Below are 18,687 nucleotides of genomic sequence, written 5' to 3'. Positions count from 1 at the left end.
GACCATAAAATGGATCAAAGACTCCAGCTGATGTTACAAAAACTCCTCACAATTCGTAAGAGGCTCCTGCTGAAGACTTCCCAACCCACCCCATGGAAACACAGCAGGTACTGTCAGACTGGTCGCTGAGGAAACACCACAGAACACACACTTCTATAACTGCCAAACTATAGTTTGGGTCCTGCCAGAAGCAAAAAGAAGGAGGCAACTAGTCTCACCAACTACCATGTGCAATGGGGACCATTGCTCCAGGTCCCCTTAACAACCACATCCTATGCCTACCCTGGTGGCTCAGAGACGGACATGACCCCTCAGAGGCAGTAGGGACCTTGAGCTGGTCCAAAACTCATCAGCTATAGCTCAACACCAGGCTGGGGTGGCTCCCAGCCAAACGTGCTTCCCTGTGCTGGACAGAACTTGCACCAATGCGCTGCAGGCATTGCTCCTAACCCTGAACCCTATGGCCTCCAGTCCCTGCATTTTTCTCCTTGCTTCAGGGAAGCGCTTGCTCAAGAGACATCCACCTCCTATCAGTTATCAGCATCCAAAAAGCAAGCTGTGCTTCACCTGTCTGCATACAAGAGCCCGTGCCTGCTTGTTCCAACAATAACAGCCCAGCAGTCTGACCCCAGCCCTGCAACAGACTCAGGTGAGGGGGAGATCAGGGCCAGTCCCCTGTATGCTACAATGGCAGTCGTGCCAAGATGCGGCCCTCAGTGGGGGCTCACACCCCTCTCTGCCTCATGGATCTCTGGACTGTGAACCCAGCAGACATCTGTGAATACTGCAGAGCCCTGGGTGCAGGGCAGGACATTTCTCCACAGCAGGACCTCGTAGTGGGCCTGAAACCCTTTCAGCACTATGAAAATGGTGACACCTTTGGCATCCAGAGAGAAGGCAAGCTGTTCCATAGGCAGAGGCTTTGGAGAGCCTTGGGGAGGAGCTGGCAGGGATAAGGTCCAGATGTGGCACACAGCCCACACTGCCTGCTCCCCACCACACCGTGTGCTCTGGGGGCCCCATGAGCTGAGATCACACAGCCTCTGTTGCAAGGGCTACCCCTTCCTTGCAAGTGCCCCCTTCCCAGCACAGCTGACGCAGGGGGGCAGAGAGTCTTGGCTTCTGCCCCCATTCTCTTCCCATGTGTGTTCTTCCATATTCCTCATTCTCAGTGGGTAAGTCTTTCAGATGAAAAGCTTTTTCCAGGATTAACCAAGGATAGATTGTCTTTTCTCCCCCTTTCTATATTAGTGGTTGGATTAAGGCCTTAGTTCATGTAAACAGAGGGCAGAGCAGAGGCAAGCCCTTGTCATGGCCAGAGCCTGAACCACATAATCAGCAAAGAATTAAATCTCTGTGAAGTGGGGGAAGGAAGTACTGTCCTAGAGCAAAATATTTAGATTCTCTGGAATATTGTCCAATTACAATATTTTTCTTTAAATGAAACATTTATAAGAACACTGAAATAAATATTTGAGAACACTATATACCAAAGCCCTGAGTCATTCCTTATGCAAAACTGTTCCCTCATTTTTCAGGCAGCTTCCCCATGTAGGGTTTGGAGCTGGGATGACTTCTGGCAGCACTGAAGTGCACTGACAGGTCTGGTGGCGCATGTCCCTGCTGCCTAGAATAGAGCAGGGTCACCTCCTGGTCCTGGCAACATCACCTCCCAGTTTGAACCAAATGCCTGGGTGTGTTGGAGTGTGAGATGTGTTGCCTTGATTCCAAAGACTCTGCAAGAAGCAGCCTGGAGAAGGGCCTGTGGGCAGCTCTTCCTGGGAGGAGGGAGGGGGCACTTTGTGACATTCCTCCTTCTTTTAGTCCTTCTGTGTGGAGGACTGCAGAGGGATGTGGACACAAATGAGATTCCTTAGAAGGCCTTTTCTGAGATTCTGATGAACTGAGATGCTAATTTAAGGCACACTCACTGCTATCATGTCAGGGGACTTGTTCTGTGGTGCTGGGGGCCACATCCCACCACCCTGGCTGCAGAAGCAAGGCATATCCACTCATATGGCCACAACAGACTTGATGTCCTACTCCTGACTGCACCCAAGTTGATGCCCACCCTGGCCCCAAACAGCCCCAATCACATGCTTTGCCCTCTATTTTGTTGCCATTTCCCCTACCATACGAACAACCTACCCCAGCTATTTCCCTCTCAGGCTCGAGTTTTGTGGATTTGGCATCCTTGTTCAGTGATTACAGCCTTGGTGAGTGATTCCAGTCAGACAGCACTGCCGACACTACCTCTCACCCTTTTGTCTGACTGTTTCTTGCTGTTTGCTCAGCCCTGGGTCAGGGCTAGCCCTGCTTTGGCCTGGCAGTCATCTCTCCATTTAACCTCAGCCCTGGGCCAGACACTTGCCTGCAATTTTGCACTAGTATTTCCTACATTTCAGCCACTGACGTGGCTGTTGCAACATCAAAACTGACTTTCAGCACAAGCTGGAGTCTCTCTTCACTGGCTTTCACATACCCACGATCACACATGCCTGTAGGAAACGTGTCACCACCACATCCCTTGTGAGCCTATGAATACTTTGCTCTTCCTTAAGTCAGGTTAGGTGGGGAGGGGGCGGAGAAATAGTCTGGGAGAGGCACACAGGCAAAGCCACTTTCACAGAACAAAGCTCTTTGTCTTCTTAAAATATTTAGGCTCATGTGAGAAAAGAACATGTATTACGTGGATCACCAGTGCAAGACAAAGGGGAGGTCAGGATGTATTGAGCAAGCATGATGACATCTCCACACATCCTCCAAACTGGACACTGATGGGATTACAGAATTTATGAGGACTGATCAAACCACCACAAGATGACCCAACTGTGCTGATAAAACCTTTTCTGAGTTTGTTTCTCTTAATGAAAATAACCATGTTTGGATTAAAGATCTAAATGCTGAGAAGAAATAACTTGAGGGTGAAGTTGCTGAAAAAAATGCCACTGCCCCACATATGCATTTTCTTTGGCCTTTGAAAAACCTCCAGGCTTCCTGACAGTCTCAGCTCAGGCTAGGTACAGTCTCTGGAGCTGTGTACTGACAGAGCATTGACAGCTTTTTGCTACGGTACTTTTGCTCCTCACACCACCTCCTTACTACTAGCCTGACCAGCTTCCTGCAAACCACCACATGCCAGGGAAGATGTTATACATCTGTGAAGTTCCCCTCATTCTCTCTCATCAAGGCAGTTAAGCCTTCGCATTACCAGCTTCCTGTAAGGCAGAAGGGCAGTCCAGGGTTCTGGTGCACCTTACACCTGCCTAGTGCTAAAGACAGAGGAGATGAACACCTTCGGAGATGACAAAAGACATTTGACACATGGTGGCATTTCCAGCACATGATGGAGGAGCAGTTATCTGTTGTCAGTCACCGCTGTTGATGTTTCGATGGGAAGGACCTGCAGAGCCTTGCTCCCACCCTACCACTCGCCAAGCGTGCTCTACACCAGACGCAGTGATACAGCTGTTCATCTCTTCATTCGTACCACAGATCAATCTACTTGGATGCTGCTTCCCTGAGGCATCCAGGAGGTTTCCGTAAGTTTTTCACTACAAGATCATGTTTTTGGTTGCTTGCAAGTTGCTAGACTGAAATTACTGTTGTCAGGCACATCCATCAGGCTGGGTTAAACAGACAGTCTGAACTGGACCAAACCCACAGGTAACACAGTCCACACATTTAAAATAATGAGACAGGGAAAATTATTTATTAATGTAAAGAATGAATTGTACTAGTTAGTCACCTTATTAAGAAGCCTGCACACCTTCTCGTGTTGGTCGAAACCACTAAAAATGTCATGCAGTCACAGTTCAGAGCAAGAAGCTTCTGGGCTTGGCTCCTTTTCAGCATCCCCATGGAAAACCACCCAACCTAGACCAAACTGTCAATCTCTGACAAATGATGAGTTCATGCCATCCATAACTCTTTCCAGTTTGTCAGTTAAATTCTTGTAAGACACCACCATCACTCCTTTTCTACCATCTTCTCATGGCTTCTTCTGCCCGTCATTCTTGCAAAGGCACAGAGTGTTTTCTGCAGTAGGCCTGAGGTGGTGACTTAATGCTATAACATCTGTGACATTTTTTTCCTGTTGTTAATTCATTAATCAAACTTGGACTCAGGACAGTGGGAGCCCAACTGGCAGTGGAGGATTCTCCCCTTTCACTTTTCCACTGAAAATTTCCTGGTTCTCACTGTCTCCCTGCTCTCACGTACTCTTACACTTTCCACTCTTCTGCAAACTCATTTACAAAGGAATTTCTGACATCAAGTGTCTCATTGAGAATGGTACCTAGACTGAAACAGTGAATTTAAATCCATGGTGTGACTTTCCCTGAAGATAAAGCAGCAAGAGGCCGAGACTTGGCACTACAGAAAAGGCCTCTGAACTGTTATGCCAGTACCTACCACACGTCTTGCCTTTGAACATCTTGGTCTGCATGTCTTGTGAGGACTGACACACCAACTGCTCATTCAATTACTGTTCCAGAGAAGAATGGCAGAATTTAGATCTCCCAACATAGAAAAAAAGACACTTCCACGCAGAGAGGTCTAACTTCATGACTCTACTACATTTATTCGGCAAACTGCTCTACTACTTGACACGAATGATGGAGAGGCTGGGCAGACATGCTACGTGGCTATGAACACAAGAAACAGGGCTGTCCCAGGTCACACAGGGAATAACTTCTTACTAAGAGAAGTCAGGAGAAAAACACTTCCTTCTAAATCCTTGACTTCAGGGTTGTGTTCCTGCATTGTATTGAGTTGGCAGAGAGATGCAACTCATGCCCAAGAAAAGGCAGAATGCTTTGATGAATAACGCAGGTTCTTCTCTGTGAGTGAGACCAGCACGCTCCATTTAAAGAACACTTCATGCTGTTTGAAGGCAGCAATGTATTTCATGGAGTAAGTTCCCATTCTGTACAGGTAGATAATCAGGACTCATCACACAGCAGAGCCGGTATGTTGCACCATATGAAGGAACGAACCGAAAAGCTGCAAGGCAACGTGATGATTTCACAGCCCGTTAAAGGAAGGTGCTTTGAAATTCCTTCTCTAAACTCAGGGTAATGGAAAAACTCAGTTACTGGGGCCTGTGATTGCATCCAAACTTCTTAAGAGAGGTACCAAGGTGAACGCTCAGTAGAGCAGCACCGACCTAGAACTTCAGCAGCTTCTGTCATGACATCTACAGAGGACCTTGCACCCAAAGGTAATGCCATTTTTTCCTTCCAGAAAAATGAAGGATAAAGGAAAGACCAGTAAGCCCCTGAGGATTACTTGTGATCTCTCAGATTTATTTTTCACTGCCTGCAGATTATTTCACTCCGACAGTGAAAACCTCATTTCTACAATGCAAAGGTTTACATTTCTTCATGTGCATAAACACAGAATAAAGCCACAAACAGTTAATTTGGGAGACCTCATGAGAGTGTGGAAAAGATACTTTGCTGCACTCACAGCACTTGTCTGGTGCAGAATCTAGTACTCGCCATGGCGACTCATGCATTAAATACTGGCTTGGAAATCTGGTTTCTTAAAATATAGGGGAGACAAAGAATAATCGTTAACTCAAGGCTCACACAGGTGTAGAAGCAGTTACCTTCGACTTGCAGAACAATGGCCACATAAACAAACTATTCAACAATCTCAGGCTATGGCCTGGACTTAGTGGAAAGAGGCTTAGCAAAATGCCATGCCAGGGTAAGGACCCAGCAAACACCGCATGGGACTGCACAGGAGCTCTCACACCACAGTCTAGAAACACAGACTTTGACCAGTGCAGAATCAAGACTAGTTTTACAAGGGGATTTGGGGATTATTTCAGAGTAAGAAACTCAGCCTTAAGGTTAAAGAAGAGCAGTACAGTTTGCCCTAAGCTCAACATGTACAGGCTGGACAAACAACCAACCCACAGGTCATTTATCATGAAAGTTATGTGCACCAGAGCAAACTGCTGCTTTCTACTGCACTGAGAGCCTTCAAGGGTGTGGGGGTACTGCCTGTGACACCTGAGCAGCCAGACTTGTTTTGCTCATTATTGTAAGGGATTTTGCAAAGATATTGCTAATACAATATACAGATACACGTAAGAGATACTGCAGAGATCCTGGTGCTGAACAGAAAGTCATGGAAATGGTTCCGGTAGCAGAAGGAAAAAAAAAAAAGGAAGTTGCCTGTCATAACCAGTATATCTGAAAGATCTACAACTATTTAAACAAAGTTTGTGGAGAGAGTTTCCAACATAAAAGTGCTGCCCCAAAAGAGGATAAATGTGAATTTGCAGTAGGAAGACTTCCATCTCCAAAATACTGAGGAAATTAGCAGTTTGCAGCAGCAGCAGCACATAGGCCTAACAAGCCTATTATCTCTCCATCCACAGACAGAGAGGTTCCTACCAAAGCATAGCTCTGCCATGGCCAAGGCAGAGCTTGGTGTGATCCAAATGCTGCTTTGCAAAATGTAAATTCATTTCACTACATCTTGGAACAAAATCTGGCAGCTCAGAGAGCCAGATAACAAAGAAACAATCCTTTCCAGACTTGGGCAAAAGAGATCAAAGAGCAGGAGTCAGTAGCATGCCTGAAACCTACTGCAGAACAGCTATGGAAAGTGTAAGAATTTAATTTTCATTTCACTTTTGTCAAAGAAAATAAAAAAGACGTGGAATTCACCACCACCAAACGGCGGAATGAAAATGAGCAATTTCCTGCCTGGGACTGGCAAAATGAAATGGAACTGCCAAGTACCGGTCTTCTCCCAAGGGACAGATGAAAAGGACTGGCATCCAGCCAGCCCTCCCTTGGAACAGGTCAGATCTCACAGGAGCAGCAAGAAGGTGCCCAACTGCTCTGTTCCACAGCACTGCAGTACTAGGATGACGTTGTCAACCTCACCAGTGTCAGGAAAGGAACACTAATTCCTCTCTGAAGGTAAGATGATGCTAGGAACAGAGATGTTTAGAGTACCTAAGAGGACAAGGCTGATGAGATGCATAAGTTCAGGTTCATCTTCCTCAGGAACATGTATCTAGGTAGCTACTTTGCCCTTACACTGATGGGATTTACATTGCTTTTGAACATCTGCTGCTTATATTGACTGCAACGTGACAGAATAAAAGCTGAGCACAACAGATGATGTTATGATCCTTAAAAGACTCATGTTGATTATTGTCATAAACCTAATGACATGTAAGTACAGTTCTTGCCAGTAATTTTCCCAATTCTTTCATGCAGCTTTGATGTCCTGCTGCGTGCAGCTTTCCAGAGATAAGGCCTAAAAGAGCCACTGCAGTGGCACGTACGCAGTGATTTTTTTGATGCTTACAAAAGAACACACAGAGAAATTCCTGTCAGCAGGAAGGATATAACTTCCTGGCCTGAAGGAATCTTTAGATGTGAATGGGCTAAACCGAGAATGAACAGAACTAAATGCTGCACTGGGAAGTGAAGTTCTCAGGCCAAAGCTGCAGACTTGGCAGCACAGGCTCACACACCACTGGGGATGAGGGGCAAAAACCTCAAATATGAAACTCAGGTTTTAGTCATTCACCAATCAGGATTAACAGATTTAAATTTGACTTTTCACCAGATAGCTCGGATACCACAGAATCATGGATTGGGTTGGAAGGGACCTTAAAAATCATCTCATTCCACCCCCCTGCCATGGGCAGGGACACCTTCCACTAGACCAGGTTGCTCCAAGCTCCATCCAACCTGGCCTTGGACACTTCCAGGGATGGGGCAGCCACAGCTTCTCTGGGCGACCTGTGCCAGAGCCTCACCACCCTCACAGGGGACTATGTCTTCCTAATATTTAATCTAACCTACCCTCCTCCAGTTTAAAGCCATTCCCCTTGTCCAAAGTCCCTCTCCAGCTCCATTGGAGTCCCTGCAAATACTGAAAGGCTGAACTAATGTCACCTCATATCCTTCTCTTCCCCAGGCTGAATAATCCCAACTCCCATACTTTTTTTTTTTCCTAATGGATTAGATTTTATTGCTGGAAAATCCCCAGATAAAATTAAACTGCTTCTTTCTTTTATGAAACCTTTACCTTTCCCCTGTGATGTCCTACAAATAATCAAATAATGTTTATTCTTTTAAAACCTGCAATCTTACATGTTTCATTCTTGCTGGACATTCTTCAAGAAGGAATACGCCACATCAGTTTCTGCACAGACTGAATTCCTTCAGATTTTGGATCTTTAGTTCAGATTCCTATTATCCAAGACATGGGAGATGCAGCCATTCTGTTTCAGTGTCCATTTCAGAAGGAAAGTGGGGTGTGTTATTACACGGCACAACTCAAGTGTTCAGCAGAGTACTCCTGGCCTTCAGGGCTTCTGGGTTCGGGCTGTGGTTTGGGGGCACAAGGTGTGTGCAGGGCACAGGGAGGACAGCTCTTGAGCTCAATCCCTTGGCGTTTCAAGATGAACGAAAGACACAGGATTGAAGCTAGAATGATTTTACATATCGTCTATATTAATGTTTTTGCTAACTACGGGCACGTTCAGGCGCTTCTCCTCGGTGACTTCCCGGAGCCTTCACCAACACCGCAGGATCGGCACCCGCCGAGTTCCGTGCGGAGCCTCCAGAGGGGTTCAGCGGCGGGATCCTCCCATCCAGCTGCGTTCCGGAGCCGCTCCCACCGTCTGGGGCCGAGGGGCCTACCCCGCTCCGCTGCGGCACTCTACAGTCACCGTCAGCTGGTGCACTCCCTCTCCTCGTCGGCCCCGCGGCGGTGGGGCCGCCCCGCTCCGGCGCGTTCGCCCAGGGTCGGACGTGATTCATGCTACCGGGCGGCCTCTCCGCGCGGCCTCCGGCCTGGCCGTCCTGGGGAAGCCGCAGCGGCCGCTCCTGCGGCGCTGAGGCGCTCGGCGGCTGCCGTCGGGGCGGAGCCTGGGGAAAGAGTCCCCTGGGATCCCGGGGGAATGTTACGGGGCGGGGGGAGCTCCACGGGGGTCCCGAGGCGACCGCGCACTCACCGCGCACTCACCGCGCACTCACCGCCGCAGCTCCCTCCCGGCGGCGCGCGCCCGTCACGCGGCGGCGCAGAGCCCGCATTGGCCGCGCTGGGACCCTCCCGTCACGTGCCGCGGCCCGGCCAATGGGTAGCCGCCGCGTGGCCCCGCCCCCGCCGGGGCCGTTGCGGCAGCACCGGGTGCGATCGCGGCGCGGCGGAGACAAAGCGGGGCCGGCCGGGGGCCGGGGGCGCGCGGGAGCAGCGGCGGGGGCAGTGCGGGAGCAGTGCGGGAGCAGTGCGGGAGCAGCGGCGGGGGCAGTGCGGGAGCAGCGGCGGGGGCAGTGCGGGGCGGCACAACGCGACACAGCGCAGCGCCGGCCGCCCTGTGGGGGCCGTGACCGGCAGGGGGCAGGGAGGCCTCGAGGCGCGCGCGGCCGCCGGCGCACGCGGCGCGGGCCCGAGCCCGGCCCCGGTGACGGCCGCCATCATGTCCCTGGGCAATTACAGCAGCCTGAACCGAGCCCAGCTCACCTTCGAGTACCTGCACACCAACTCGTGAGTACCGGCTGCGGCGGAGCGGGCCCGCGACACCTGGCCTGCTTGGGGCGACGGGTCAGCGCGGTGTGCCCGGCCGAAGCCACGCGGGCCGACGGGGAGAGTGGTCTCCCTGCCTCAGGCCTGGCTGTCACACCGCAGGCGGGTCCGTGGGTCATGGAGAGCCGGTGTGTGGGGACGGTAGGCCCGGGGGGAACGGAGGGGCCCCTCGGGCACTCGGACCCCCGTGGCCACGCCTCTGCGGAGCAGCGTGTGCGCTGCTGTGCCACCCGCCATCCTGCTTTGGCATCTGGCTTCATGCGTGCCCGCTTGTGTTGTGCAGATTTATTTTCAACAGGAATATGACAGTCTTCTTCCGATCAGATTTTTGCATGTCATCAGTGAATCCCTCAAAATAACACATCCTGAGAAGAGGCAAAGCCCTTGTTTAAAATGAGGTTCTTCTGAGTACCTGCCTAGAAAATGGGAAGCATCACCAGCAAACAGTGCTTAGTGGGGTCAGGCACCTGTTGAAACCTGCCTGCCCCTCCTAAGCCTTGTAGTTGCCACGTACAGAAGAGATGAAAGAAAATGCTTGTTCTTCCTGAACTGGCCCAGAAGAACGGTGTTGAACCATATTTGGTATTGCTTCATTTTGATTAGTTGGTCACCGGCCTAAGATTGTCCGCTGATGTTCTGCAGAAGAGCTGACTCTTAGTGTTATCCATCGATAGAAGAAGTTTATCTTTTTACTTCCCTTTTCATTGCGTGAAGGACCACAGCAGTTTACAGCAGTCTAAAGATGGCACAGAGACATGAGCGACTTGATTTCAAAGTAGATCTCTCTGGTTGTGTTGGTAAACAAGATACATCTGCAAGAGCAGCCAAGACTAATCTCCCTTATGTATGCCAAGAGCATACGATCCATTTCTTTTCATAATCAGAAAAGCAAAGGGCTGTTGCACAGGAGAATAAACCTAGTAACAACTCCATGTCACCTTTGGCTCTGTGTCCTGTGGCCTTGCTCTCTGGCCCAGCTGGTGGAGAGTGAACACTTTGGTGCATGAAGGTGGACAATACTGAGTCATGCTCTAGTGCTGTTGTTGATTTGTGAAATTCTGATGCCCAGCTGCAGAAGACAGTCTTTTTTATGGATTAGAAGACTGCATGGCAGAACTCAGTCAGCAGTTTGTTTGCCTTCAGAACTCTGGAACTATGTCTTTTTAAGAAGATAACATCTGTGCTGCAGAAAAGACTGAGGTGTTGGTGCTCTCCTCGAGTATATTAAAGCTACTTCATGTTACCACCGTGCTTATGCTGCCTGGTCTGCTTGCAGTGTGCTGCATGTCTACAGTGATACCCGCATGACCAAATTGTTGGGAGGAGCTGGAAGCTGATTCTTGGATAAGACAAAGCTGGGGCTTCTTGTCCATCATGAGCAAAGAGCCTTCTGAGATTATGGGAATCAGTGCATAAACCAAATGCTTCCCTAAGAATGGGAATGGAAAAAATGGAAGTAATTTAAAACCAAGACTCCAAACCAAGCCATGGCAAACAACCTTTGTGTTCTTCCAGTAAAACAATGACCAAAAAAAAAAACCCCACTCATACCTCAAAACAACCCAAAACCAGCATAGGACTTTTCATAGAGGAAACTGGTCTTTTGGACTGTTCTCTCTTGCCAAGGAAGACCATCCCATCTCAGATAAATTCTAGTTCAGTGCTAAAAGTGTTCTAATAGTCAAGGAGGCAGAAGTTCTTTAAATTGGAGTTAAAGACCAGCTGTCTAGCTGTTAGGGTGCAGAAGGAAACCATGACTTTTTTTTTTTCTCCATTTGTAAGACCTTCTTTAGGAAAAGTTTTGTTAAGTCTAACCCAGAACACTCAGTCTGAAGTGCTTTATAGGAGACTGTTGATCTGGTCTCTGAGCTTGAGGACTTGCAGCAGATCTTTCCAATAGCTGTTTAATGCTTCCATGTCTGATGGCAAGGTTCACAGCATGTATATGAATCACTTCAGTTGCCATTTTTTTTTTTTAAATAGAAGCACCACTGTGGTTTTCCAGGTGCTTTATTTGATGAATAGGTGAATGGGGACAGACTTTTTAGAAGGTCCTGTAGCAACAGGACAGAGGGTAGCAGTTTTAAACTAGAAGAGCGTAGATTTAGACTAGATATAAGGAAGAAGTTCTTCCCTGCGATGATGGTGAGGCCCTGGCATGGATTGGCCAGAGAAGCTGTGGCTGCCCCATCCCTGGAAGTGTCCAAGGCCAGGTTTGATGGGGCTTGGAGCAACCTGGTCTACTGAAAGGTGTCTCTGCTTATGGCAGGGATGTTGGACTGGATGACCTTTAAAGGTCTTTTCCAACCCTTATGATTCTGTGTGAAAGTCCTTTTGGATCCTAGAATGAAAACCACTGTACGTAAGCACATGAAAATTACCCATGTGTTGTTTTTACGACTTCCCAGAGCCATCTGCTTGCCTTCACATTGGTTTTCCTTAAGAATTAAATGCTTTTACTTTAAGATCTGTCCAAAGTAATTCATTGAGACGATCCCAAAACCACACCTGAGCCCAAACAACTTATGTCTGTATATTTTTAATATTTGTTATAAACATTTGAAGGTGTTTGTTAAAAGTCAAACACCTGAAATTGTCTTCTAGCAGTAGGTAGCCTTTAGCTTGTGATGGAACTTAGTGGTTTCCTGTAACTAGACTTGTCCTATTGAGTACAAATAGACAGACTTCAAGATGACTGAATGGTGGACTTGAAGAAAACTAGTAATAATAGACTGCAAACATTTCCCCACCTTCCAAACTCTACTTCTTCTTGTGTTTGTTTTCCGTTCTGACCTGAAAAGGAGTGCAGAGTACTAAGAGGATAGCTCTTTTTCCTAACACACATGCCAAAACCCCCCCGTGTTTTCCCAGATGTGACCACCTTTAGAACAAAATTGAAGTCTTACATCTGTCATTAGTAATTAGGTACTTGTCTGATTATGCAGGGTCCAGAGTCAAACTGGGTTCAAAAAGGGGTGATCCTGTAGGAACCGCTCACAAAACAAGCTTAGCTTCCCTTGGCACGTTACTCCAAATGATTGTTTGTAGAGATGTTTGAAGCTGGTCATGTTCTAGAACAGTCTGACTTGACCTTTTGTAACCTATGTTTCAGTAAATCAGCAGCATTGGACTACCTGTTTGTTCCTTGTCAAGCCTGTGCTCCTGAGTGAAGCTGGCTTAAAAAGAAGTTGTGGGAAAGTCCGAGCCAGTCTGTCTGCCAAAGATGAGCTGTTGCTGAGACTCTGGATTTTGATAACACTTCCCTCTCTTCCATGTGTTGTTTCATCTGTTGTATGACCAGTAATAGTTGTATTTCAAATGCTCTGATGCTGGTTGCTGTTGCCTCTGATGATGCCCGTCTACTTATGCTCAGATATTTCCGGGTTACTTGATAAGACTTCATTTTGCCAACAGCTTGCCTTGTGTTTTTTAAACTTGTGTTGCAAGCTAAGTAATCCCAAAGTTTTTCTGGGAGGTGGGAGAAATTATCATTAGTCGATCATGCTGGGTATGAAGTATTTGAGGCACTCTTGGCTATAAGACAAGACCATGGGGTTTGTTAAAGATTAGTTGATTGAACCAGGCCAAAGCACTTCATGTGACTTTAGTTAGATACTGACAAGTGTGTTGAGATTCATAAACTGAACAGAAGATTTTTATACTATATATTCATTTTTATTAGTGATAAATAGCTGGAGTGAATTTCACTTGCTTGTAGCATTGCTTCCCTTCATCAGCAGGAGAGGTTGCAGTTTTGGAAGATTTTCAAGTTCAGTACGGTGTCAGGCTACATGGAGATGTTTTCTTGCCTCTCTTACCACCTGCAGCTGTGTTCCGCTGTTTTGTTCCAGCATCTTTCTTTGGAAATTCTTATTTGTATCTTATTTGCATCTGAGACTGGATGTGACACTTAGTGCCATGGTCTAGTAACCACGGCGGTAGTGGAGCAAGTGGACTTGATCATCTCAGAAGTCCCTTCCAACCCAGCTGATTCTATGGTTCTATGATTTACTTACTTTGAAGTATTCATTAAGTTGTGGACTAGAAGCTGCTAATGAAGCATAGTTACTAATGCTAAAGCATCCATTTGCTTATGGGTTACTTCCTAAATAAACTTCTGGGATGTTGATTTGTGGAGCTGAATAGGTAATAGGTTTACAATAGCTTGTAAACTCGAGAGTGCTTGAAATCTGTGATTGTCCCACACACCTTCTCTTTCACCACCCCAGTGGAATGGGGAGGTGAATTAGAAAAAGGTTAAAACCCATGAGCTAACCTAAGAACAGCTCAAAAATTGAAGTAAAGTAAGATATGGTAATAATAAGAAAGAGAAATAAAGCTCAAGAAGGTCAAGTGATGTCCAATACAATTGCTCAGCCTCCACTGACTTGTGCCCAGCCTATCTCCCAGCAGTGATTGGCCTCTCCTGGCCAACTTCTCCCAGTTTATACACTGAACAGGACATTCTGTGGTATGGAATATTCCTCTGTTTGGTTTGGGTCAGCTTCTGACATTTGTATTCTAACACTTGTATTAACCCCAAGCCACTTCTGTACTCTGCTGTCAGAGAGTAGAGTAGAAAAGCTGCTTTTCACTAAGAGGAGGCAGGTTGAAGGGGTGTTGTGCTATTTCAGTATATCACAGGCACCATGTCATTTAACACTGGCAGACATTATGGAAGGAGGTAATAGAACTAATCAATTCCTACAGAAGTCACAGTGTCATTCTTCATGGCAGAGTTGTACTGAAGGACAGATCGAAGTGGTTCTTTGCTGGGAAATGTGAGCAATGGAGACTTGGTGGCAATTTCACAGACACCTTCATACCACTCTTCTGGCCAAAGACCTGGAACAGAAGTATAAAGAGGAAGGTGGGGTGAGGGAGAAAAAAAAAAAGTTTCACAAAGTTACCTGTGTTACCAAGCTTGGCACTACTTCCTAGGGCCAATGTTCCATGCACTTGAGCATGAACAGTCAACACATGTTGACTGTCCTGACTATGGTCCCCCCAGGTTCTTGCACAGCTGACTAGCAGAGTACTCATGGCTTGGCACCAATCAAAACATCAGTATGTTATTCTCACACTACATCCAAAACACAGCACTGTAACAGCTACTGAGAAGAAAATTAACTCTACCCTGCTGAAACCAGGACAGCAGGAAATCTTGCTCAAAGGAAAAAACCAGCAGGATTGCATTTCTGTAGAAGCTTTCTGATTGGATAGATAGTCTTCTAAACACTATTCCCATCTGTCTTGTCTCTGCATGGGCAAGTGGGAGCTTGCAAAGATGGAAATCTCCATTCCCATGGTCCTAGTGATAACTTTGAAGGCTGATATGTTTTACCTCTGACTGTAGCTTGAGTTGGTAGGTTTGGTGTCATGACACTGAAGATGGATACAAAAGCTTCTTTTGTGGTTATTAGCAGTGTGGACTGCTATATATTTTATATGTAGGAAGTACCTATGTGTCTGTTCTTGGAAAGCTGAAAATAGGAATAAGTGTCTTCTGTTTAGTCACCTGTTGGCCTTTTTGGGTAGTGGTGAGAACAGGTTGTTTGTGAGGGTTTTGTGCAAACTGAAACACATTGATAAAACCAGTTTCTGAGGCCTTGATCTCTCCATCAAGCATCTTAGAAGAGCAACAAATCCCAGCAGCTGTTTTTCCAGGTCTTACAGCTGCTGTTAATATTGTGGTCAATAAGGCTCATCTGCATTTGAAATAATGTTGGATTTTGAAGCCAAGTTGCCAGTTTGGGCACTAAGTGGAGATACAGCATTTATGTTGGCTGACACTATATTGTAATGATTTTTATTAGCTCCTTAAGGTTTCTCACCATGTATCTTCCTTCAGTGTTGAGGCACATAACTAATGGCTTCCAAATAGGTGCTGCTTCTAAGAGATGGCAGTTAAGAGGCTGGAAACTAAACATGGCTCTTGAGATTGTGCTGAAGTGGTAGCTGGGTTCGTGATTTTAGCATGGAGTTGCGAAGGCCTTGTGGTACCGTGGTGTTAGAAGACTCTTTGTCTGGATTAGCAGCAGTTGTAGCTATTGAAAGTCTCCCAGGATCCTGAAGCTTTTTCGTGTCAGAAATAACTTTTACGATGAGACTGTGTACATGGGGGAGACCGACCTTGTGCATAATGTTGTCCATGTCTTGTTGCCCAGAGCAGCTGTGGCTACCCCATACCTGAAAGTGTTCAAGGCAAGGCTGGATGGGGCTTGGAGCAATCTGATCTAATAGAAGGTGTGCATGCCCATGGCAGGGGGATTGGAATGAGATGAGCCTTCAGGTCCCTTCCAACCCAAACCATTCTGTGATTGTGTGATAACCCTCACTTGTCTGTGTTTACATATAGGCAGTGTTTAGTTGCTCTAAAAAGACCTGTCAATGATGTGAGTAAGGATTGCCATGAATTATTATCCGTGTCATAGGCTGGTTCATTGGGTCCATCATTTTCTCTGCTGTGTCTGCGTACCTGCCGTATGTTTTAGACCATATTGAGCTGCAGTTTGGGGCAGCCTGGCTTCTGCCTGGCTGCCTCTGGGAGGCACTAAATTGCTCATTCCTAGCCTGCTGTCAGCCAGACCATAGTGTGGTAGACATTTGATTGGATTTGTTTAAAATGTGGTTGAGATTCTTGTTTATTTAAAGGTCTCTCTTTTTAAGTGTTGCTGTAACCCTGCTGATTTCTGTGGTTTGTTCCAGAACTACCCATGAGTTCTTGTTTGGTGCCCTTGCTGAACTTGTAGATAATGCCAGGTACGTACCTGAGACTATGTAATTCCCAAAGGTAACTTTGGTTGAGATTTAATTCACCTATCTATTAGTTGATCTTGAGGAATTTTCACTTCTAATAAACTTTATAAAAAATACAAAATATGACTTCTGTTAAAAAGCCAGTGATACTCCCTGTCACCAGATCTGGTTGTGTACCAGCAATGTCTTGTGCTGGAGTTTAAGTTCAAGTAGGCAAAAAGTAGGAAAATATGTCTTTTACTTTTCTATCAGTGCTGGCTGTGGGACCTCTGCAGACTTTGATGTGTGCAGCCAGCTATTTTGGAAATTATTACATAGGCCTGGATTTTAGTTTAATTTCTCTTTGACATTTGAATAACAGTTGTGTTTTTATTGCTTTGTAGAGATGCAGATGCCACGAGAATAGACATTTATACTGGTAAGTCACTCCTACTGCTTCCTTGCATGTCAGCAATTAAGTCAGTAGTTAACTTGGATTTAGGCTGCAAATGTGTGCTGTCCTTGATAGAATAAGAGTGAGGGTGTTTATGCCCCAATCCTGGAGTCAGTTTTGGGCCCCTCACGACAAGAAAGGCATTGAGGGGCTGGAGCATGTCCAGGGAGCATGACCCTGGGAAAGGGTCTGGAGCACAAGTCTGGTGAGGAGGAGCTGAGGGAACGGGAGAAGCTCAGCCGGGAGAAAAGGAGGTTCAGGGGGGACCTTCTGGCTGTTTACAACTCCCTGACAGGAGGGTGGAACCAGGTGGGTGTTGTGCTCTTTTTCTAGGTAACAAGTGATAGGAACAAGAGGAAATAACCTCGAGTTGTGCCAGGGGATGTTTAGATTGGACACTAGGGAAAATTTCTTCACTGACGGGATGGTCAGACACTGGAACAGGCTGCCCAGGGTAGTGGTGGAGTCACCATGTTAGGTTTTTGGTTGGACTTGATGATCTCCAGGATCTTTTCCAATGTAAATGATCTAGTTTTCTACCATTTCTCCTGTGCCCTGGTGCCTGTTGTCTTTCAAAACGGAGTACTTTTACAAATACCTCGGGGAAGCACTTAGGTCAGCCTTCACCTGAGGTCAGGTGAAGTGAGTTGCAGTTTTTACTGGGTGCTTAAGAAATCAGCTATCACAGTACACTCTTGGAGCACATGGTTACATACAGTATAAAGTGCAGGAGAAGTTCTTAGTCATTCTGTAACAAAAATCTGGTGCTCTTTCTTACAGCTTAGCCATATTGGTGTTGTAAAAGTCCCATTTGTTGTGTTACTTTTGTTGCTAACACCAATCCCATTTTATGGAACTTTTGTTTGTGGGAGCAGTGAATGACCTTTCTCTTGCAGAGCAACGAGAGGACCTACGAGGTGGATTCATGCTATGTTTTTTGGATGATGGAACAGGAATGGATTCAAGTAAGTGACAGGAAATTACACTTGCATTTGCAAGCTGAGGTTTCATGTTATGTCTTAGGCTGAATTAACATCTTAGTTCTGTTGAAAAGAGTGTGTTTCATGCCTGTATGTGTGTTCCTACCTCTGCACTGGTTCTTTTGTACCATGTTATATATAAAACTGTTCACCTCTTCAGTTGCAGAAAACTAATCTGGTCAAAAGAAAATTGTTTTGCTGCATTGTAGAGTTGGGTCAGCCTGGCCTGTAGGTTTCGAGCACACTGAAATTTGCCTTAGGGCTGAAAGGAGAATAGTGTAGCCAGATGGGAAACAAGCACAAGCTTTGATGGGCATAAGCCTTTTCCCCATCCATGGCTGCCAGGTGGTCAGTGTATCTCAGCTCTAGTCAGGTGTGTCACGGTGGAAATTGAAGACTCAGCTTTGAAAGCACTTTGCCGTTGTTTCATCATTAACATTGTGATGGACAATGCTGGACAATACTGGACAATATAAAATCTTAGGAATATGAGAAGAATATAATATGTACTTCTGTCTTGTTATAAGGATTTATATAAATCTGTATTATATCTATCAGGAGAAACCTAAAAGCTCTCCTGCTTTGCTTCAGCATCAATAAACCTACTGTCAACCCACACCACCTTCTTTCAGTCTTGGGGACTGGTAAATCGTCCTGTGAGGAGTTCTCCATGGGACAGAAAAGTTGGGTGAAATTGGGAGGTTTTGAAGAAGGCAGGGGAGGTGGGTGAATAAGCAGCGACTAACATTTTTGTTCCGATCCCTCAGTACTTTAAGTTCCTCTTGTGATATTGTTATAGTTTAACCCCGGCTGGCAACTCAGCACCAAACAGCTCACTCCTCCTCCTGTGGAGTGATGGAGAGAGTCGGAAGGGTAAAAAGTGAGGAAACTCATGGGTTGAGATAAAGACAGTTTAGTAGGGAAAGCAAAAGCTGTGCACACAAGCAA

General features: G+C 46.4%; 1 protein-coding gene across 3 annotated transcripts in view; it reads left to right on the top strand.

The window, feature by feature from the left end:
* Nucleotides 1-9,390: 9,390 nt before the first annotated feature.
* The window catches only part of MORC2 (MORC family CW-type zinc finger 2), a 50,196-nt gene continuing 40,899 nt past the window's right edge, over nucleotides 9,391-18,687 (top strand). For all 3 annotated transcript variants that reach the window (XM_032705789.1, XM_032705788.1, XM_032705787.1), the window contains exons 1-4: nucleotides 9,391-9,528; nucleotides 16,276-16,329; nucleotides 16,710-16,744; nucleotides 17,656-17,724. In XM_032705789.1, the coding sequence (XP_032561680.1) occupies nucleotides 9,461-9,528; nucleotides 16,276-16,329; nucleotides 16,710-16,744; nucleotides 17,656-17,724 (226 nt within the window). In that variant the 5' untranslated portion in view covers nucleotides 9,391-9,460. The remainder of the gene's footprint in view (nucleotides 9,529-16,275; nucleotides 16,330-16,709; nucleotides 16,745-17,655; nucleotides 17,725-18,687) is intronic.

Source organism: Chiroxiphia lanceolata, chromosome 18 (assembly GCF_009829145.1).
Source record: "Chiroxiphia lanceolata isolate bChiLan1 chromosome 18, bChiLan1.pri, whole genome shotgun sequence".
In the NCBI taxonomy this organism is placed as follows: domain Eukaryota; kingdom Metazoa; phylum Chordata; class Aves; order Passeriformes; family Pipridae; genus Chiroxiphia; species Chiroxiphia lanceolata.
This window is presented reverse-complemented; position numbering and strand designations above follow the sequence as displayed.